Genomic DNA, 22984 nt, shown 5'->3' with positions numbered 1-22984 from the left:
GGATTATAATATAGATACTGTTTACAAAAGCATAATGACCTCTGTCATTTTTTCTTTTGGAGTCTGAACAGGTAATACAAAGAAATAATGTTTCCAGAAAAGACTGGTTTTAAATAACAGGCTCAAGGTCACAGCAATGCTGCTAATGGTTAATTGTGACGGAGCTGACAATAAATTATCAAGAGTGCTCTGAATAACCACAAAAGTTTTAAAGTGTGACCGCTTCTGTGATCAGTCAGCAGGTGTTTGAATTGAGCATGCACTACAGGCGTACACTGCGCACATCAAACCAACGCTCCGATTTTGTAACTGTGTCCACACGTGACTCAACAGCCCGAGAGCGCTCGGCTATGCAAACCCTTTGTGCGTGGAGCTGGATGCGAGTGTCTGTGTGCAGCTGTACACGTGTGTGCCCGCTGTGAGTCACGGAGACATTCAAAACCATCCTCTTGCAAGTGATGCCTTCCCTTGGCAAAGAGGCAATTGCTGCCACTGGAGCAGAAGTGTTGGAGGTGCAGCTATGAGCTGAGGGTGGTGTCACGCTGCTCCAGCTGCTTCCGTATTTGTGACTAGAACGGAAAGAATCCATTACTGTTTGTCTGCATGCATGTGGACGTAGGTGAGTACAACCAACCCAAATACTGATTTTTTAAGGAAGTAACGCTTTCAAGCCTTTACATTGCCTTCGCATTGCTTCCTTCATGACCCAACAGATGCCATCTGCGCTGATGCTCCATACTGCTTACCATCTACATGACATCCTTAAAGATGGAAGTAATTTCTTCTTCATGAGTATGTGTGTTAAAAGGGCATCCCAAAAATGCTTGAGTGGGTTTGCAAGCACATACATTACATGAAAACTACATATTGCAGTCTAGTTGGCCTGGAAGCCAGAACAAGTACTCCCTTCTCACAGATACTGAGAACTGTAGTGCTTGGGTGATACAATATTTAGGGGGGAGGGAGGGCTTAGGATGGCAGTACCAAGGGTACCGCTGCCTGCAGCGTACCACCACGTAACACTGCACAACAGCTTACCAGTTTCCATCGCAGTATTTTAATCCATTCATCAGCTTCTATTCCAGTTTTTGCACACAGGTAGTATGTCCTTAGTGGGAACACTAAACTGTAAGGAAACAATTAAAACTACTTCTTAAATTGTAAGAACAACTGTTAGTTCTTCCTAAAACTGAACCCAGCTGGCCTGCACCAACAGGTGTTTAGACAGAGCAAGGGAGGGAGGCCGTGCTCCCCTTCAGTCACCAGGAGGGGAGTGTAGCCAAGGATGGTTTACAGCTTGGGGAGATGCTGCCTCAGGCCCACATGGACAGAAGTCCCTCATTTGAGCGCAGAAGTGGTTACTGTGGGCCCCATAGCACTGTTTGGTCTGGGAACTGGACTGTACCTAAGTTCCATGGGTCTAGGTGATGATTAGACATGCTTACAGAATTAGGAAAAGAAATGCCCTCTACACATAGCCCTACATCCTTTCTCTTTACCAAGAAAAAACCCCCTTTTGCCAGCAGTTAATTTGGCAAAACATTGCAGGACTGACAGAGGTTGGTTGACAGAGAGAGACTCAAGAGTTACAGGAAGATCAGGGTTGGAGTTGGCAAGGGAGCTTTCAGAAGCACCCAGTGGTTACATTTCAAACTTCCCTGGCTATTTTGACCTTCCCAGCGAGGTGGAGAAAGCACAGCAACTTACCAGAAACAATTGACTCTTTCCTGGGAATAGTCAAATTGCACGGCTGAGCATTCAGTTAAGTCAAGTGCCCGAATCGGTTCTGTGGCCTTGAAAATAAAATGGTTTTTAAATGAGAACATCCAAAAACAGAAGATAAGGCTGGCTTGGTTCATCTTCAATGCATCCAGACCTTTATAAGCACACTAGGTGTTTCCAGGCATAGGTATAATAGCTGTAACACTGTAACCCCAAACTAGTAAATGTAACATCAGTGCTAATGTGATATGAATGGAGCTAAATAGAAAAAAACAGGAGAGTCAGTTCAGATCTAGGCAAAGAACAGAGGTGATCTCTACTGCAGGAAAGTCTGAGCTAGGTGCAGACTGCTGAGGCTGTGGTTGATGCATTATAAAGGTAACTGACACAGCAGCAAATCTGGTATAATTTCCAGCTAAGTTTTACAGAGACAAAGGGATGATTATAGGTCTTATCAGGCCTAGCCAGCTGTTGGAGATTTAATTAATTCCTAAGTGCTTTAAAAGGATGAAGCTGGGTAGGGAGAAATGTAAAAGTAGTGCTTGCTGCAGGAACAATGGGGCTGGCTGTATAAGCAGTGAGTGTATGTACTGAACTCTCTTGGGACAGGTCCAGGGGTGCTCAGGTGCAGTGATGTAGATTGTATATGACTACAACATCTCCCTTAATGGTTTTGTTCTCCCTAAAGCATGAGAGTCCTTCTTTGATTTGTTTCTCTCAGTCTCATGCTGCTGAGCACCTTGCAAAATGCAGCTGAAGTAGAAAAGCAGCTTGCCCTCCACTCAAACACCCTTAGCTGCTCCCATGGTCCTTCATGAGGTCCATGGAGGTGTCTGTTGTTTCCTCACCTTTCCTTATGTTCTCCTCTGGCTTAGTGGCTGGCTGTTAGTTATGCACTACACTAGAAGAAAGCCACTTGTGCTGAGGCACGCTAACAAATGCCATCCCGGGGTCAGCAGCAAGTTGCTCACCTGTAGGTGTCTGCAACCCCACAGCAACAATGGGAATGCCAGAAAACACTGAAGCTGCTGCCTGGGAGGAGGCCATGTTCGTGACAAAGACACCTTCTAGCCTAGTAAGTCACAAATGCTACTGAAATATTTGGAGTGCTGCCCTTTGAAATGTTATCCTGGAAACTTAATTCATGTTGGCTTGAATTGAAATGAAATCTGATGGAGGCCTTGTAAATTCACAATTATTTATAAATGGTAACGACTGGTGTTTGGTGGCAGTTGTGTATGCTGTTGTGTTAAAATCTGTTAGATGCTTGAAACAGGGCTTGGCAGAGGTCCAGAGGCAAACAGTTTGGCTATGTTTATGGACAAACCCAAACTGGAGGTATTGCAAGGGTGGAGAAACTCTAGAGGTATTTCTTATTTTTACTCAGTTTAAGACAGAAATGGGACAGCAACTGTAAGGACAAATTGTTTTTCCCAGATGCAGCTGGTTAATCTATGGCAGAATGCTAGGAAGGAAGGCATTTTTAAATGGTTTTCTATGTATAATGCGTGACCACTTGAAATAAAAGGATGAAATCAAGGAATGCAAAATATACTACTGGCACTTGCAGAAATATTTTAATAGCACCACTGTCTGTTAGATTGTGTGTCAAAGCTACCAGTAAAAGCTGTGTTGTGCTGGTAGCTTAAGATCTTGAAAATGTACTGTAAACAACAACTCTGTCTAGTGGGTAAGACTGGCAGAGCACAGTAAATGTTTTCTAGCTGTAAAACTTGCTGACTTCTGCTTGTTGAAGTCATCAGCAAAACCCTGACTTTATTTGAAAGCTCTGATCTCTCTCACAGTTGGGAAAGCTTTGGCTTGAGAAGCTGTGGTACAGAAGCGAGAAGCCAGAGATATGAGAAGGCTGCAGCTGCCTTTGTAGAGGTTTAAAGAGTAGAACTGGTGTTTGCTACTTACTGTCTGGTCTTTGAAATACTTAAGTTCATTCCTATGCAGTGTAAACCACCTTGTCTTCCAATTCTGAAAGATCAAGAACGGATGGTAATTGTCTTGTGAGACTTTAGTGTAAAGCTTCTTAGGAAAGAAAAACCTTTAAAGCTGTGGAGTTGTTCTGAATTATAACCATGCTTTGCTGTTACTCAAAACACAAACTGTTCCTCTCCACAGGGGAACGCAGGTGGAGCTGTTTCAGCTCTGCACTGTCTCTAGTTTCTGTGGGTGATCACAAAGTGAATGCAACGAGTAAGAGTTTTCCTTACCTTGACTATTTTGCCTTGTTTTATCAAATATCCTTCCTTTGTACCAAGCTGTAAAGTAACAAGGAAAGGTATTGGGGTTAGAGACTGAGCTCTGCTTCTGTTTCCCACATCTCTGCCCACACTCTGAGACAAAGGAGCAGCCTGTTCTTGGGGGAAACTTCCATGGGCCTCATGCCTTGTCCTCCTCTGCCCCCCTCAAACGGCTGGAGCCTCCACTGGGGTAACCATGGACCTGTACTAGCCCTGAAGGCAACCTCTTACACCATGGCTCCCTCAGCAAGCTCTGACCTGCATCTTCTCAATCAAACACAGCAAAACACTTGCAGTTCCAGTTTATTTAGTAAAGTTAGTTGGTTGTCTCAGTGCGTGTGGTAACCAGAAGCACCTGGGGTTTACTGGACAGTGGAATTATCCACAGAAATTGCTCTTGAAATGCAAAGGCTGGGGGAGGGCAGTGAAATGCTGTTTTATTCAGGCATTCTCTCAAGCAGCCGTAAGTTGAAGAGGAAAAACCCGTTACATTCAATTTGCTTCTTGAGAAATTGTTTTTTTAACTGTTTCTCTGCCACCATCAGTGAAGGTGACACCTTATGACTTCTCAGATAATCACTGAAACTCTGTGGTAGAAACCTAATTGTGAAACTGCTGGCCTCTGAAAACCAAATTCCTGCCAAGTTAATTACTGCTTGCTCTTGAAAAAAATACTGCATTTTGATAGGATGTATTTGGAAGTCAGGTTCCTTTGAAGGTTAAATTGGAACTTTGTCATGAAGTTGAGAGACATCAGAAGTAGTTCTTTTATGAACTTCACTAACCTCTATTAATGTAACTCTTTGTCTTTTTGTCCAATAATATAGTATGCCATTTAAAACTTTCCTGTGTTCTGAGCAATACTGCTCTGGACAAGCCATGTGTCTTGCTTAGATACGAGTTACGAAGGATTTAAAGCTTCTCATTACTGTCCGAGGGAGTCACAGATGTCAGAGCAGGTGGCCTAAATGCATATGAAGATGTTATTTTGTTTCTCACACCAGTAAGGTATAGCTTTTAATGTAACACAGCTCTTTACTCTGCTCAAAATTACTAGGGCTGAAAGGGCGGAGGGTCTTCTCTCATATTGCTGTCTTCCTGCTTTAAGACAGGGTGTTTCTAAAATAATAAAATCCAAGTGTGAAAATGCCTAAAAAACCTTTTGAGTAATGTGCCTATCAGGATATAGGCATTATCAACTTGGTTGTACCACACTTCAGTTTCGGGTTTTCTTTTCCAAATGTGCCTCTGCTTGCCTTGCGCATCTTTGAATATTTTTTTTTTCAAAAGGTCACTTTTTAACTGACCTAGAAAGTCAAGGATGTTCTTTCCTTCCTTCCAGTTTGGAAGGAGGCTGTATGCTGCTTACTGGGCAACATAATTCTAACAAAGACAACGTGCAAAAATAGCAAGAAATGAGTTTCTGTCAGGACTACTACTGTTTCCTGCCATCTCCTCCTCATATCCACAGTCAGACAAAATGTGGTCAATTCTGTAGCTTTTACTTGGTTCTGCTATTTCGTGTATGGCGTGAGAGAGAGAGTCACTTGTCACTGGCTGTGAAAGATGTTTGGCAAAACAAGAGCTTACTGTGCAACCTAACATAGGTATTGTTGCGTACAGCCTGACGAGTGTTGACAGAAACATGTGAGAAGTCTTGTGCTTGTTTTTTGTGCTGTGTTTGGTTTTTTAAGTTCCTGATAAAGTTATTGCTAAAATAGCATCCAAAAGGAAGCTAATAAGAGAACGAAAACCTTATATATAATCTTTGTTTGGACGGTCAGGCTCATCTAAGTTAGCTGCAGACAATGTTTTCCCAGTGACAACAATTGTGAAAAGCTTTATTTGTCATGGGACTGTACCTAGCAAATCTGTGTTTGTTCTGCCTTGGTCGGCAAAGACTTCCTGTATTTATGAACCCATAAAGGGAAGAATTACTGGTGTTATTCCATAGCTCACTCCAACGATCACAGAAAACATGGGCCAGGAGAAGCAGCCAGAACACAACTTACTGAGGGAGCGTTCGGAACAAGATCGTTCTCTGTCCTTCCCGTCTGCATGGCTGTGTGGACTCGGACAGACTCATAAATGGAAGGCTCCTCCACTTTCCGTGGGTAGGGGTGCTTCAATACAATTAGGGTTCCTGGAGAGGAAAAAAGCAGGAGTAATTAATCTAGCAAGACAGTCTTAGAAAATAACTGCCAGTAGCTGCCTGTTTGTAGAACAATTAACTTTAGCTCTTATTCCTTTTTAATTTTAGGAGAAACTAATAACCTCCCCAGGATCACTGTGACATTCCCTGTAAGGGGCTTTCCTTGGAAGGGGGCAGGATGCAGGCCACATCCATGTAAGAAAACAATCAGATCACAGAATATTAGAAGTTGGAAGGGACCTCGAAAGATCATCCAGTCCAACCCCCCTGCCAGAGCAGGATCACCTAGATTGGTCACACAGGAACACATCCAGGCGGGTTTTGAATGTCTCCAGAGAAGGAGACTCCACAACCTCTCTGGGCAGCCTGGTCCAGTGCTCTGTCACCCTCACAGTAAAGAAGTTTCTCCTTATGTTCAGGTTGAACCTGCTATGCTCCAGCTTGCACCCATTGCCCCTTGTCCTGTCATTGGACATCACAGAGAAGAGCCTGGCTCCTTCCCCCTGACACAGATGCTATAAATTACTCTCCCATATGGATAAAACTAGACAAATATTTCTAACACACATCATCAGAATAGTTTAGCCTTTGTGAAGGATATTTTCTACTAAAATCCACCCATACAAACTACAGAGGGGCACTTGCTGTTGGATTCATTTGCCCAGTCTCACTTCCTTGGCTCTACTGTGTTGCTCAGTCCTCAATGCTTTGGGCAGTTGGACCTTGCCTAATTCCATTTCCTCATCCCTGTACAGTGGGATTTGTTCTTTTGTTCTCTTTACTTATTCTAAGCAGTAGGTAATTAAACTCCTTCTGCAATGCATGGTAAGCAGTGAAAAATCAAGACAGCAGCAGAATAGGACCATCAGACAACTCTTAAAGGTGAGTGTTTCCTCTCCTGCTGGAAACCTGCTTTCCAGATAGGGAGTAACTACGTAATATAGAACAAACTGAAACACAGGTTTCATGGGTATTGAATGCTTACAGCTGAAATGCTGACCTACATGTGATCAAGATTGGGACTTTCTACCATGCACGGTCATCTTGTTAATTGCATTCATGGAGATGTGACTACAGACGTTATCACACCTGCTTACATGCAACTGTGAAAACTGTAAATACGTGGTGCCTTTTTAAAGCCTTCAAACTTACCAGTGCTTGCAGGGAATCCCTTGACACACTGAATTCCCTTTTTGCACAGGAGGCTGGCTGTGGGGATGGGCAGGATGCTAGGCTTGATATGAGGCTGTAACACTCATCCTGGTTTTGCCAAAAACCCACTGTTTGCTGCACAAATCACTTAATCTGTCAGAGCTTCGGATACAGACTTCCCAACAGTAAGCCCACATTACCATCGTCTTTAACTGTTTTACTATAGTTCTTTCCCGTTAGTAACATTTTAATTATAGCCATTCTTTGCTTTCCAAATAAGGCCATGTTTATTGCAAGTTCTCTGCAAAAAGCTGCATTCTCAATAGTGAATGTTACACAATTCACAACAGTGAAGAACCTCCTTAAAATAGTAACTGCTACACCATCTAATCTCATCCTTTAAAAATAATATCACAGCATACCAAATGCTGCTCCATTTGCATTTTATGCTGATACTGTCAGCTCTTAAAGAGGAGGGATGCTAGAATTAGTAAGAACTCGGACCTGAAACCTACAGGTGACTGAGTAATTTAAAAGCGAAATAAAGTATATTTTGTAATGGGAAAGTCAGCAAAGGGAAGTGAAAAAATTGTATTTGAGGTAACCAACTGAAATCTGCAGGCACAGGGGGTGTATGCAAATATGATACGTTTAACTTGCTGTAGGTGAAAACTCAAAATCAGTTTAATTCTCTCTGGCCTTGCTGAAAAAAAATCTTTTATCATTTGAAATGAACACCTCCATCACCAGTCTACAGAAACTACTCTGAAGCTGTTGCATAGAATTGGAGTACCATCATCTGTACACCATAGATAAAGAGCCCTGTTGCAGAACTGGGAGAACTAGTGTAACATTTTATATATGTTTTCTAGTAACTTCTCCATGTATTTTATTCACAAAAGGTACTTGTACAGCATCATCTGCTAACTGTACAAAAGAACTAGTAAAAGCTGCACTGTAGCAAGACTCTTCTTGCAAGTTTGTGCATTTTATCTGTTTCTAAGGAAAAACTAAAATTATTTCTATTGTTAGAAATGTTAGCTTAAAGTGACGGGCTTTTTTGTCTGGGTAATGACTTAGTTTTCAAACTAATTTAGGTAAAAACTGATAAACAAAGCAAACAGGTAAGAATACATGTTGACCTTTGAATAAAGACAGAAATCTAATAGTATATTGCCTTATTCTTGTTACTGAGTAGATTCAGCTTGCTTGTTCAATGAACCATCTCAGCCCCAATTTCCTTTTAGTTATCTGTAGTTCAGAAGGAAGCGTACACACTACACTGCAGAAAAATAGATGTGAGTCCATGTAGCAATCTGGAGTGGCAAATGAAGCTGTTGGGCTTGAAGCAGAAACCTGCAGCTGTGCCAGTATGAAAGAACCACTGTGCTCCATAGATCAGTTTGCAGGGGTGCAGGCCTGTGTGTTCAGGAGAGTCTGGTGTCCCTCTTCAGACACAAAACTAGCTCCAGCGACACAAAACTTGCATGGAAGGTAGTGAAGACCATTACATATTCTATCCCGTGAGCCTCTGCCTTAAAAAATCCTGTCCATAAGCAAGAAGATGAAAAATCCTGTCATGCTATCTTGCTTTACTCTCTCATTCCTGATCTCTCGGTGTTTTTATAGAAAATTATTTCTAAGTATAACAAGGAATAAGGAAAACTGGCCCAACTACTTTCTACTAATGCCCAAGCCAAAGGGCGCTTGCTGCTTTTCACTGAAAGGAAGTGTGGCCTAGGAAATCAGAGTCTGTTGCTGGCCCTTCTGCCAGCCCACTGTGAAACCCTGTGTTTGGCTGCGCTTGGCTTACAGACCACTGGCTCTGATGAGCCTCTGCCCCTTTTTTTGGTATAAATCAGTTACCACCCAGGAGACCTTTGACACCTGTATCTGAAGGAACGTTGCCTGAGAGCTAACCATAAGGTGAAAGGTTTCTTGATGTGATGTTCAAATGGCTTTTCTTACTCTGTAGCACATCCAACTTCAAGAGGTTTCACAGAGCCAGCAGAATCTGATTAGGGAGATTTAAGGCAACAAGTGAGCCCATCATTCAGCAGTGTTGATTCTGTCCACAGAGGTCACACAACACCAATGCCTTGGTAACAAATGTCTGTAACACACACGGTGAAGGAATGGGGAAACACAAGTTTTATAGGCCAGCTGAAATCTTTACAGCAATAGGCCTATGGGCGTATGTTTGATTCACAGAAAAAATAGCTTACCAGCACAAAAGATACCTGTAGAAACTGTCCAAAACACTCTTAAAAGCAACTTAAAAAGAGAATGCTTTGAAAGACGCAAGTGCCATATTGAGTGTAGCACTGCATTTTTCTTGGGGGCACAGAAATTGCAAAGCAACTCTTGGATGTAATGCTTGTGTTGCAAGAGCACTGGTGCATACTTAGTGTGCGACATATTGCAGCTATTGAACGTGCTGGACTGCTCGTTTGCATAGATAATGAGTGCTACTCTGAGTTATGTGCATACACTTTCTACACAGGATACTGAAGTTTTAGGCACTAACCTGTACTGACACATCTTCAACTCTTACAATTGAAGCTAAACCTAAAACTGGCATTATCATGATAATATGCATATGTTTCTCCAGGGATTCTGGTCTGGTGGTGTTCAACTCGTAGGAATTGAGTTTAATCTTTTGACTCTAAATGAAGGTAGCATGTTGGCTGCTAAAGAAGCTTTCCTCTTTCTTTTTCTTAAAAACAAGACAAACACTGTGATGGCAGATGGCATCAGCAGGCTAAGCCACTGCAAACAGAAAGAGAAAGGCAATACAGGGCACATCTCCTACAGGAAAGAGGAACATATCACTGTAGGCTTCTTCCTCGGATGAAGAATAGTGGAGCTAAACAATTTCAAGTCCCTTCTCCATTTATTCTAATTGAGGGATTTCAGTTTCATAGATGAACATGTATTTCCTCACAAAATACCCTGCCTCAGTTTTGCCCTTTTTTGAGAAGGTTCTGCTCCTCCCAGTGCATGCATATTTTGAAATGCTTCCTTCTCTCTCTGAGAAATCAAAAGGAGCTCATCCCCCTGGTTAGCAAATACCCAGTAAGCTCACATGTAGTTTGCCTTCAGAATACTTGAAAGAGTTACTGAAGAGGAACATCTTGGATAGTTGAGGCTAATACAAACACAAATTAATGAAGAGGAACACTTCAGCAGTAGATCTACCTGATAACACTTTTACTCAGCTCTCTATGAAGCACAACTACAACTGTGTTTGTACAAACACATGGCTCTCCTTACCTGTTTCGCTTCCAATTAAAGGCTGATTTGCAAAATGCATGACTAATTCCTTCAAGCTAGAAAATTCATTAAATCCAAATTTGAATGAAGCTCCTGTATGTTCAATGTGGAAGTGTTTTACAGAATCTTTTCCCCTAAAACAAAAAAATAAAAGGAAATTTTGTCAAGGCATAAATGCCGAAGGCATTTGGCACATACAACCCTTAAATAGCAGCTGTCCTAGCAGTATTACTACTGCCATTACTGCCCCTCACTAATACTCAACACACCTGAGACTCAGATTTATGAAGAAAAATCTAACTGCCACTTTACAGATATAAGATGATGCAAGCCTAGAAAGGCCAAATTAAGTCAACTGTTGCAGCAGTCAGTATAAAGACACTTAAACAAGATTTCCAGTCTTTCACTTACTAGGCTTTAGTCTTGATAGTGTACCTGTATTACTTGGTATATGTCTTACTTTTCAGGTAGCATCCCAATCTCATTGAAAATGTCTTCTGTTTCTCTTTCAAAAATAGGCTGCCTCTCTTTTGCACTAAAACAGGGATTTAACAACCTAAATTTAGATACCTAAGGCTTTAGAATTTGTCAGCTTTGTCTCTGTACTCAGGCAAATGGTTCCTCTGTGGTGGGCACTGTCAAATCTGAACCAGGATCCTTTCTCAGGGAAGTAACAGCACTTATTTATGAAGGCTGATGGTATTTGGAGAAGAGCACAAGGCCTGACTTCCTGAACGGGCAATTATTTTGATTTCAGAAGGCAGTGAAGCACTTAGTGCAAGTATGTCTCCCGTAAAAAAGTTACTTCTGTTAATATATGTGGCAAATATACTGAATAAATGGTGAAGAAAGGCATTTAGAGTGTCTTTTCCATAGTTTATTGCCACTTCCACAGGTGTTTCATTTCAAACAGGTATTTAAACAAATATTTATCCTTGAACAGTAGTGATGATGTTGTAGACCATGCCCCTGTTGACCTCCTGTATGCTACAGTCAGCTGAGACAGAATGCGTGCAGATGCCCTCCAACAGCAAATAGCTGCTGTAGTGACAGGGCTTTCATCTTTTCATTTCCCAAGAAATACGATGTTGCAATGAGAGCAACTTCTACTCTCTTTCCTCCTTCCTCCTAAAGTTGGCTAATTTAGCTGGGGGAGGGGATTTCAGGCAATATGTGATCTCTCTTCATAGAGCCGTCAATAAAAACCTCAGGGGCTGTGTAAGCATTGTTTCCTTTTAAAACAAACTACAATCATGCCTGAAGTTCCTTGTGAGGCAGAGGTAGAAAGTAAAGTAAAAGCTGTAGAAGACATCTTAGGAGAGAAAGAAAATTACAGCTGGAATTGCTAAAATTATCCTTTCTACAAAAATGTTTCAGAACAAAATGTAATTACTTCTTCTAAAATTAAGTTTTAATATTAGTCAAAAATGGAAAGGAAAATTTAAACAACCAGTAGAAAAATATTAAACATTTTAAAATCAAAATTAGTATTTCAAGGGAGCTGTGCCACCAAAAAACTAATGTAAGAGGATAAAAGATGAAACTCCAGACTGGGATATTTAGTTTTTATGGTAATGCAGTTAAGTAACTCTTGTTCTTGCATGGAGAGCTGAACAAGAGATTGGCATTTACCTGAAGTAGACTCTTCTAGGTCTTCTAAAGCTAGAATTTGTTAAAGGAGCAAATTCATTTTCATTAACATTTTAACTTTTCCTTCTTATTAAAAGAACAGCTGTTTAAATTTTATTTTATCACAGTAAGTTGTTTCCTGCATGCCCTTTAAAACTAGCTTCAAGATATCTGAGGTAGTCCTCAGACAATTAAATATATATGATGTTTAGTTACATTTTAAAGTAAAAAAGTATTAATCAGCAAGACAATGATTCATTTCAAATTACTATTTTAAAGGAAAACTATTACTTATAAATGCAACTTTTCTTTTTCCAAAGGCTTGCACTCAATTCAGTCACTGCTACTTTGAATACTCATTTTGTAACAACCCCTTCAGATCTGTCCGGCGCTCCCCAAGCTCCTTGTATAAATGGCTGTCTACAGTGGTAATAATTTCAGCAGTGTATCTATAGGCACACTTGCCCCTGGGTCTTCTGTCAGATGAGTGGAGCAATTCACACTTTCCGCCTTTTATACTTCTGAGGAGCAGGGTATGTGCAAGTTGCACTTTCCTCAGTTTCCAAGCAACTACACTTCCAAATCATAACAGCTCCTGGTACTGCACACACAGAAAGTCACGATTTCAAGAGCATAAGCTGTGTTTCTATCTATTAGGGTTGTGAATAACTAGCATCACTGTACTCATCAAAGTATAGCTTAAAAAGTCAGTGTGATTCAGCTGAGCTGTGGTCATAATTGCTGAGGCTGAGTTTGAGGCAGAAATAAGCTTACATGCACTAGCTTAAAATGTCACTGTAGAGGTTTAATATATCGTACAGTTGCCAAAGGCTAAGAACTTCTTTAGGGTTGGTTACCTCCACTCAGCTGACATGCAAGGGCCACCTTGTGTGCCTAATACATACGCCTTTCATGTTGTCTCCCTAAAATACTGTAGCTTCTCTGTGTCTTGGAGATTCTTTAACTGTGATTCAGTAGTGAAGTACCCAGGCCAGGCTCCCTGTGCTCTGTATTGGCTGTGTCCTGAGCTGATGTAAATTGCTGTAATTCTGATGATTTCAAGTGTCTGATGTCTGTCACTTGCGAAATATTGTTCAAATCAGTCATGCATTGCTGGCTAAGACCAAGTCTTAGCCCAGAACAGAGGAGCAAAACCATCCATCAAACACCAGATCATCCCTTCAAGACGGTTCCTATGCAGTAATCCAGAAATCGAAGTTAGCACCTATTAACTGGTGTATTTACTGCTATTGTAATCAGAAAACTTTTCTACTCCCATCAGCTGTTTCTTAAACTCTTGTAACTGCCATACAGATTTTTATCATGCAGACTGAAAATTAACAGCCAATTCATGGAATCATGTTTTTCACCAATAAGTTTAATTCATAGCTTGGATTGGATTTGAGAATTGCTCTCATTTTTCCAATTTTTTTTCTTCTAACAAAATGTCATTCAGCAGCATTACATCATTAGGAAGATATATTAAAATTGATTGAGTCCTAGGAAAATATCTGCAGGTCAGCTCATGCATGAGACATGCAAACAAACATGGGAGGAAGCGAAGATTTTCAACCTGCTAGCTATGAGGCATTAGACAAATTCCCTTCTGCCCATGCTCTACCTTACAGAGAGGGAGTACAAATCTTCCCTTTCGTTGCTCTTCCTCAAGAGATAGCTCCCATCCTGCCCATTGGAAAGCAGCAGCGCTTCTGCTGCGTGCCGGGTGAGATTATCGTGGTACCACCTGGGAAGACACAAGGGGTGAAAGTTAAGAGCTGAGTGAATGACACTGACAATTGCTGCCACATCATGGAGCGGAGCCAGAGGAAGAGGAAGGGCTGCAACTCAGTTTTGAGTGACCACCCTTCTCACAGGCTCACTCAGGTTACACAGAGCTGTGTCCCTTTCGACATGCTCAGAAAAACATTTATTTTTTTAACTACAACCCTGTGAATCTAAAGAACCCTGCAAATTCTATTTGCATGAACAACAAATTACTCAAGTCCATGCTGATAAGGTGAAAGCCATTTTGGGGGGGTACACAGGATCCTTTGTCTATTTTCAGAATCTGAACTTCCTGACATCTCTACATGCTTTGGTACACTTCCTCTTTTGGGGCAAACAGACAACACTTGAACTCCTCCCAAACTCTCTATTTCCCGCAACTCTGTTCATCCGCACTGCTAAGATCTGCAATTAAACACATTTGACTACACTGAAACATAACCTTTTGGAAAGAAGGAATAGAGGAAGGGACCAAAATTAACTAACAGAATTTGAAGTGAAAATCTAGGAAATCTCGCTATCATTTCCACTTGGCCATATATAGTCTGAGCAATGCAGGAAAATGCCTAAACACCTGCTTCATTGAACTCCATGTAAAACTAAATTAATATTTTTAAATGAAAAGGTCTTGCAAAGAAGATCATGAAATGTTGTTTACAGGTTGGTTTCCATCCAACAGAAACACCTGATTTCTTTCAATAGAAAAGGATCTCATTAGAAATGGTCTCGAGACAGAACACAAAAAAGAGCCGCAAGTGCAAGAGGCAGGAGCAGCAATCCTGTAAGAGGGGCTGTGTGCAGATATTAAGGACAGTTATACACCAGAACCTCTGATGCAGGAGGAGGTGGGGATGCTGTATCTAGGGCACAGCGCTGCAGGGTGCAAGCTTCTCCCTGTGTCTGTGTGCAGAGTGGTGCCAAAACTTCTTCCCCTTCCTTCAAACTCTGCATCTCTGCAGTATAGGGCCAAAGTCTGTGGCTGTTTCAGGCAGAGAAACGCAGTTTGACTGAAAGCAGAAGTGCAATCGCAGCACTCATATTATGGCAGCCTTCAAGCTGAAACGTGGTGTAATTGTACACCCTTTCTCCTTATCTGTTCATCGCAAGTTGCCTCTAAACTTGGCATCACACACCAAGTTTTAACTCTGGATTTAGACGGCTGCCTGTGTGACAGGCCAGCTGGCTGATAAATGGCTTTATGAGACTCCAGACTGTTAACCCTGTGGAAGACAAGACCCGTGTAAAACTCAGTACAGGCAGGGTATTGCTGCTTTGGCTCCAGAACGTGCTCCGTGGACCATCTACACAGTAGAATAAAATAATGAATATTTAAAGATCAAAGTGTCATCCTCTGAAACACCTGCTAGCCAAAATCCGCTTTGGGATTAGCTGCCCAAGTAAGTAACAGCCAAAGGTCAGCTCTGTCCTGCTGCGATGAGGATCACATCAGCACACACGCTTGGCTGGATCTACAGCTGAGAAGACAGCATTGTGTTTTGGGGGGAATTTCTCTCCCTTCTGCGTTAAAGAAACACACATTGAGAAAATCGGTCAGTGGCCTTTTTCATGGGAGAGGCATATTCAGTTTGTGGCTGCTTATAAGTGCACTGTTACGTTATTTCCAAATAGCCTTTTACTAAGATTTTAAAATAGAAGTAATTTAAATTTTTAAAAATAAAGTGTTTAAATCTACTCTTTCTTTACACATGAAAGGTCGGTGCCTGATGTAATTTTACCACTATGCAAGAAAAAATAACAAACCAACACCACAAACACACACACTTAATGGGGGAAATAATGTTGGTTTAAAGTGCATTTTTAAACCTTTGCTGACAAAGTTGCATCACTCTTCTTGCCTAAATATGCTGTCTCAGACAAAAATCCCTCAAATGTTACCGTGTTCCTCTTGCTCAGCTTAAAACGTAGAAGTGGATGTGAGACAATAATACAGATCTCAGTGCCAAAGTGACTGTGGCTTTTTCCTGTAGCTAAATTTTTCCTCCTCCTGTCACAGACGGTTCAATCAGTACCAACTGCCAGGTTACGTGGATACACCACCATAAAAATCATCACTCAAAATTCATTCCAATTGCATGAACACAGGTAAAATTTTAAAATGCTGTGGAAAATTTAACATTTGCACACAGACCAACAGGAATGTAAATAAATGCACACCTATGCAAACAGTCTGCTCTACCAATCGTGCCTGCCTTATAACACATACAAGTGAACAGGACTAAAAGGAAACCCAAGCAGCCTCGTGGTTAGACATTAGTAGATGCACTTCAGTTGAATTGAAGTATTTGTCAAAGAAGGCAATACTTCTATTTATCTTATTAAGAAAAAAATCCTTCAGGCAGTTCTTTGAAATTTGCAGGTAAACCAAAGTGGGAGATGTGGCTCATTCAGCAAGACACTGTAAAGGGCAGTCACCTTTAGCTTCAGTTTTGGTTGCCTTCTGAGTGATACCTAGGGGAGGAAACTGTTGATAAGAAAATGTTATACTATATATATCTTCTTGCCGCCTTAAAACAAGAAATTAATGAAATCAAATGGCTTTACAAACAGGCATCTGTTTGAAGCCTCTAGCAAGTCCTTCAAAAAGCTGAAGTGTCTCAACTCTTCCATTTTGAACCATGTTGCATATTGGGCTGTTTCTGAAGGTCCTTCCAAAAGTCATCTTTATTTGACCCAACTTAGTCTTTTATTCACTACAAAAATCCAGAAATACGGCCAGCACTTCGACTCTTATCAGACTGAGAATTGGCAGTCGTGTAGAAATCACCTGGGATTCCTGATTCAGGTTTCTCTGAAGAAACACAGGAAGAAAGATAACAAATTCCTTCCCTGCTTCAGAGCCACTTCTGCTGGGAGCCCTTGGCCTTGCTGGCCCTCCTGTCTCAAATGCATACATACTTCTCGGAAGCTTTTCTTTCCTAATTATTTTATTTGTCCTATAAAGAAATCCTGCATGCTCCCCTTTTTGGGGTTCCTTATTGCTGATCTGACTAGCAAGCTCAGTTTCAGAGTCTATAATTGCTGTAATTTATCCATTTGTGTTACTTTAACTTTGTCCTAAATTACATTAAATCCCTTTATCCCATATGTGTAAGCATATTTGTGTTGACAGTGCCCATTCTTCCTGCTTGTTGGAGCAGAAGAGCCTGCTGGGCCCATGAAAGCATGTCTTGAGATAGGCACACAGCCCTGGTAAGATTATCTTTATTTCTCCTTTGAAAATAAAGCATTTTCAGAAATCAGCCTGTTCTTTAGATCAGATTGCATTGGTGACAGCATCAGAAGACTTTTACTGACATTGCTGTTAAGAGAAGGAGGAAAAAGAAATGAGACACACCGTGCCCAAAGAACCAAACCTCACCAGAGCACGCAGCCTTGCCCTAAGGATCTGCCCACCCCTCACCAGTGGGTTCCCCTGTGGGATAAACTGGTGACTGCCACAGTGCAAGCCACATCTACGCTTGTTATTACAGCTCCAGAATAGGACACACTCGTTAAAATCTCTGCTTTCATTAAGATCTCTGTGTAGTTAATGCAGTGACTAGATCTCCCTATGCAGTGGTGAGGATCAGGAGTACATTACAGCAATGTTTGGGGTGGGAAACTCCCTCTTCAGGCAAGAAAGGCCAGGCTGGACAGCGCTTTGGGCGACCTGGTTTAATGGGAGGTGTCCCTGCCCATGGCAGGGGCTTGGACTGGGTGATCTTTAAGGTCCCTTCCAACCCAAACCATTCTGTGATTCTAAGAACACCATCCTCAAAATGTTCATGTTTTTTTTTTCTTTAACAACTCAAGATGTTTCAAAGAAAAATGTTAATGAAGCTTCCCTGCTATGTCCTCTGCAGATGAGACAGTCCTTAGGTATGGCATCTGTCATTTTTGTTGACAAAGAAACCATATGGATATTTTTCAAAGCATTTTTGCCTGCATAAATAGGGTCTGGTGAATAAACCTGTAGCTGGCATCAGGTGGATTAACTTTTTAACAGTACCAAAATACACAAGGAATAAAAACACTCATCCATGGTTAAAGGACAAACGTTGAGTGACTCGGATAATTCTCTTATCAGCCTTTTCTATGTGCAAACTGCCTAACACCCAGTAGAAACACTCGCTTTTCTTCCTCATAAAACTGAAAGACAGCTCATGCAGAAGAGAGCACAGCCACAAGTTCTGACTGCCACTTGTTTTTAGTGTCTGGAGTGACAACTCCAAGGAACGCCCAGCTACCAGATAAATGCCGTAGGCTGAGGTCAGGCTTATTTTTCGAGTTCTTATCAGATTATGTTCTCAGATAGTTATAGCGTCGATAGAGCTAGGAACTGTGTGTGTGTATGGCTTGTTTTTGTGAAGAGTCGGGCAATTCAAAGCCCCTTCTCTGAAGCAGGAAGGAGATCCTCAGCATTCAGCGACGCAATCTCTCCGCTCCCTCCCCTCCCACAGAAGGTGCAATTCTGCTGGTGCTGCTTGGGGGGTAAGCATCCTTGTGGAAGCAAAATGTAGAAAATCCAATTCATCTCTCTTCTATCTTTGAAAGGGAGGAGAGATCCACATGAGGTAGAGATGGTCCAGATGTGCTCTCAGTAGGACTTCAACATTATTCAAAGCAGTTATTTACCCTGAGGGTTGTTTGAGTTTTGTGGTGGATGTTGACAGGCTTTGTACCTTTTTTCATATTAAAAAAATATCTTCTACCACAATGAGTTGAATTTTCTTACACTGTGAAACCATATACTAGCCTCAAAGATGTACTTCTGTTCCTAGTTTAAAGAAGTAATACTCTGTACTGCTTGATGGAGTAAGTGGGAAAGCACTGACTTATCTCCCTTGGCTGGATGCAATACTCTGCATGAGCCTGTACTCCAAAAATGACTCTGCAGAACAGCCTCACTACTTCTCTATTCTCTGCATGCTGGATTGCAGATCAGATCTGTCAAGATTCGGGTTTGTTTTGTAACCTTTTTCCTAACATCAAACCTATCATCTGAAAGTTGCAAAGGATGCTCTATACCTCACACCAGTAAAAGTGAAATTTTGGTAATGTTTTTGAAGGCACATGAGTTGACAGAACTCTAGAGAGCCTACAGAAGAGTCAAAACGCTACTACAGAAGTTACAGGTGGCATACAACCAAAATTGGTATTTATTAGACATCCTTTCAATGTGTCACAATGAAATGTTTAATCACGTGCCAAAGTACTTGGTTGGAATACAAGGGTGCCATTTCATAGGAAAAATAATGTAAAAATAGAAATATGAGGAAGTAACATCAGTGTATCCAGCCTTAAATTTCATGTCTTTTAATGGTAGGCTTTCACTAGTTCAGCTTCTGCTTTTCACTTCTATTTTCTCTCCTTCTTCTCTCAACTGCCTTTGTTCTGATTTTTTACTCATTTCTTTTGCCCCCTTTCTAGCCGTTATAAACAAGGGCAAAATTACATCAGAAATATAGACGAGGAAAAAAAACTTCTCATGACCATTTGCCCTGTCCCAGTCACACAAGTTCCTCAATTCCCCAATTTTATCATCATCTGATCTAGGCCTGTGGCCTAATTCCTCTTCTAAAACCAAGCATGAAGTGTATTGTTCGGTCTTACAAATACCATCTGTCATGGTACTGTCAAACCTGGAGCTGAAGGAACGTAAAAGCTGTGCTGCAAGGGATGACAAAGAGTGCTCGGACTGCAAAAAAGGGGAAAAGGCTACAAAATCATAGGCTTTTTTCCCCTGTTCCTTTCACCTGACAAGACAAACAGCGTTGCCCACGCTGTGCTGCGCTGGGACGTAAGCGGTGTTACCAGAGCAGCCTGCACTGACTGGGATGACGGGACAGGCCACATTCTTCTCTCTTGCGCAAACAACACGGGCTGCAATGTGGAATTCCCCAAACTCGCGCCATACGTGATCGGCTGCGGGGGTTTCATGCTGCTGTGCGCAGTCGGGCCTTTCAGCACTAAATGTCACTGCAAAAAGGGCTGACTCCAGGAAAAGCCAAAGAGATCTTCAAAGAAGGGTCACCAAGGTAGTTTCCTTCTTCTTCAAGCCAAGATGCTCATGTCTCTTTTGACAAACTTCAGCACCCTTTTTAAAGTATTTTGGTAGATTTAGGGAAGTAGTTAATGAATGAGGTAACACATTTTTAACCGTGTTCTGATTTTGATCTTCCTTTTCATTGGGCATCAGTTCCACCTTGACAATGAAGCTGACAGTAATCTGAATTTTCACTTTGAACTCTTTGTTTGTTTGATCACTCAACTCTTCAAATAAATCTAAGCCACCATCTTCCCTCAGACTGAATGAAATAGTTTAAGGAAAAAAAAAAAGCCAAACTCATCACTCTTGCTTTCTTCTGTTGTGATATAAAAGGTCAGAAAGTCCATCTTTACAAATACTGAGGCTCTGGGAAAAAAGAAATCCAATCTGATAAAGAGCTGTAGATATATCTAGATCTTTCAGTGACTACAATTGTCCCTGATGGTAACTGGGATTGCTAAATCTTGCTTCTTTACTTTTTTCTGGTGACAGACAAGATACCTCCAGAGCGCAGGCGTAATATAAAGATGGGGTTTGCATGCATTAATTATTTTGTTCTCCGTCCATCCTGCCTTGCTCTCACCAGCTCCAATATTCTCAGTGTAATTACAGTAGCATTAATCTGGAACAGTCCAGCAAACACCAGGTCCTCTAAATCTAGCAGATAATCAGAAAGGTTTTACAATGTAACTCCATCTACACTGCTGAGAACTTTCCATTTTGATGACCAGCTAAACTATGAAGATATCCTGGTACCCAACCTTGTTTCTCTTAAAAGTAAAGAAAAAGTCCTTCCCATTTCACACTTCTTCAAACCTTCTCCAACTTCTTTGATTTTTTTGCACAGTAAAGCAGAAGCTCTAAAATAACCCCCTTCAAGTTTCCCCCCAAAGGGATGTGAATGTCAAAGTTGCTCCTCATTTGAATGACCCTTGTCTCTGTTGGTTTTTACTATGGCAATGACGTACATTTGTCACCAGAATTGGGTCTCAGGTGTGCTAGATACTATGTGGGGTGTAAGGGGAACCCAACACTGTGATAACAACAAGGACTAAGTCTAGGATAAAAACCCCTCTTGGTGGCTGAGAATTTACTGTTATAGTCTGGAGAGTGACAATCCACTTCTCACAGCCAAAAAAGTACTTATATTAAGAGATCTCTTACGTTATGTTGCCAGAATGTTTGGTGCTTGAGGACTTCTTTTTCCTCTTCAGGGGGAAAAAAAAAAGTGGCTTTACTACTAGCCAAAAAAAGGGCTTTGTTTAATGACCTGAAGTGAATCTTTGCTTGGCATTGCTTATTCACTTTTAGTGCACTTAACTCAGTACAGTGCTCTGGAAAAAAAGTGCATACTATTTTGTGGTACGGTGAAAAGTTTAGGTTTTCCACTGGAGTGGAAATAAAATAAAGAAGCTACAGCTTTAAAAATGCATATTTGTAGCCTTCTCATTTGTAGGCTTTCCTTCTCAATGGTACCACATCAGGCCACAGTCCTACAAGATCATCTATGAGGACAAACTCTTTGCCAACCAGCAAGGCTGTTAATAATCACAGGTTACTGGCATAAATCCTCTCAAGCCATATAGTCTAAATGAATAAAAGTTTGTAGTTGGGAATCATGCTTCCCACAGCAGCTGCAATTTTTTTTTTCTGTAGATACTTTTTTAGGATAAGCATGATCTTACAGATGTAAAAGAAAAGTATATAGTGGCCACACTGGGTACCATTGCAAGGTGACTTCACTTCATATTTGTTAGATGCTTCAGTAAAAGGCATTTCATGAACAGGTTCTTCTAAACATGGGGAAAATACAGCAGTGTGGAGATAGTAATTCCAAGTCTCTGTTGCAGTCTAGTTTCTTCATTAAGCAAGTTAATCACACAAACAATGAGTTGGTCCTTATCTCTAAGTACTCAGGAAGCAAAAAACCTTTACTTTTTTCATGTTTTTTTTTTTTTTGAGGTGACATCAGAGCCTTTTTGCTTTGTCAGCATCTTCACCGGCCTTTTTTCTGCTTTGTCCACCCTTCACTTTACTGCCACCAATCCTTCCCTCCCTGTCCTCCCTATGCTCCTCCAGCCTGCGCTTCTTCTCAGCCTCAGCAATGCTGCCGATGGAAAAAGTAACCCACGCCATCCTCCTGTAAAAAGCAAAACTAACTGGCAGACAAAATGGGCGAGTTGCATCGGACAGGGAACGAGGTCTGTTGCAACCTTCAGCCTTCCTTTTTGCTCCTCGGGTTTTGCTTTTGGGCGATGTCCTTATAACGACTCTGAAATGTCCACTGCTCTCCCTCCCAAAGCCTGAGGCGCTCTGGGGAAGCCTCCTGCCTCCCTAGGTCCAGCCAGAAGCAGCCAGCATTGCAGCTGGGATGGCAGCCCTCTAGGCCAGGGCACAGGCCAAGCTATGAAGAGATGGTCAAAGGGATGGTGCAACTCTGCAGCTGGGGAGGATGGGCAGTTATGAGGACAAGGTCTAGGTTTGGTGCTCCCTACAGACAAAGATAAGCAACACTGCACAACTTGGGCTCACCCCAATGCAGAGGTCCTCAGAGTGAAGCTGTAGCCCCCTGCCTCTAACGCTCTACTATATCTTAAATGCCTGCCTGTGCTCTAGTTTTGATAACTATTATTTATTTCTCCTATGCACCTGCGGCACGCCAGCATTCTCTGTCCACGGCAGCTTTCCAGGCTCTCAAACTTGCCACAGGGACGAGGTGCTGGGCTTCTCTGAGGGGTGCACACCGTGCATGAAGCCCTTCAGCGAGCTCATTAAAACAAACACCAGCTTATCTTATTCCTCACTTCGTTACCAAATGCAGCAGTTAAAAGCAGCAGCTCCCACCCGTCAGCTCCCGTCGAGCGGCCCAGCACTACCCGCGATGCCTCCCCGACCGTCGCTTACCCGAGTGCTTCCAGCTCCTCGTCCAGCGGCGCGGCGGGACGCGGCTGCAGGCGCTGGGTCATCGTC

General features: G+C 41.8%; 1 protein-coding gene across 1 annotated transcript; it reads right to left on the bottom strand.

The window, feature by feature from the left end:
* Nucleotides 1-518: 518 nt before the first annotated feature.
* Nucleotides 519-22980, bottom strand: DAPP1 (dual adaptor of phosphotyrosine and 3-phosphoinositides). The gene is made up of 9 exons (XM_010181706.1): nt 22919-22980; nt 13802-13924; nt 10552-10685; nt 5987-6117; nt 3945-3992; nt 3643-3705; nt 1708-1793; nt 1039-1126; nt 519-569 (listed from the first exon to the last, which is right to left on the bottom strand). The coding sequence occupies exons 1-9, from the start codon at nt 22978-22980 to the stop codon at nt 519-521; spliced, it is 786 nt and encodes a 261-aa protein (XP_010180008.1).
* Between the last annotated feature and the right edge of the window lie 4 nt (nt 22981-22984).

This window comes from Mesitornis unicolor, unplaced genomic scaffold (assembly GCF_000695765.1).
Source record: "Mesitornis unicolor isolate BGI_N332 unplaced genomic scaffold, ASM69576v1 scaffold50613, whole genome shotgun sequence".
NCBI lineage: Eukaryota > Metazoa > Chordata > Aves > Mesitornithiformes > Mesitornithidae > Mesitornis > Mesitornis unicolor.
Note: the sequence above shows the minus strand (reverse complement) of the source record. Positions and strands in the feature narration are given on the sequence as shown.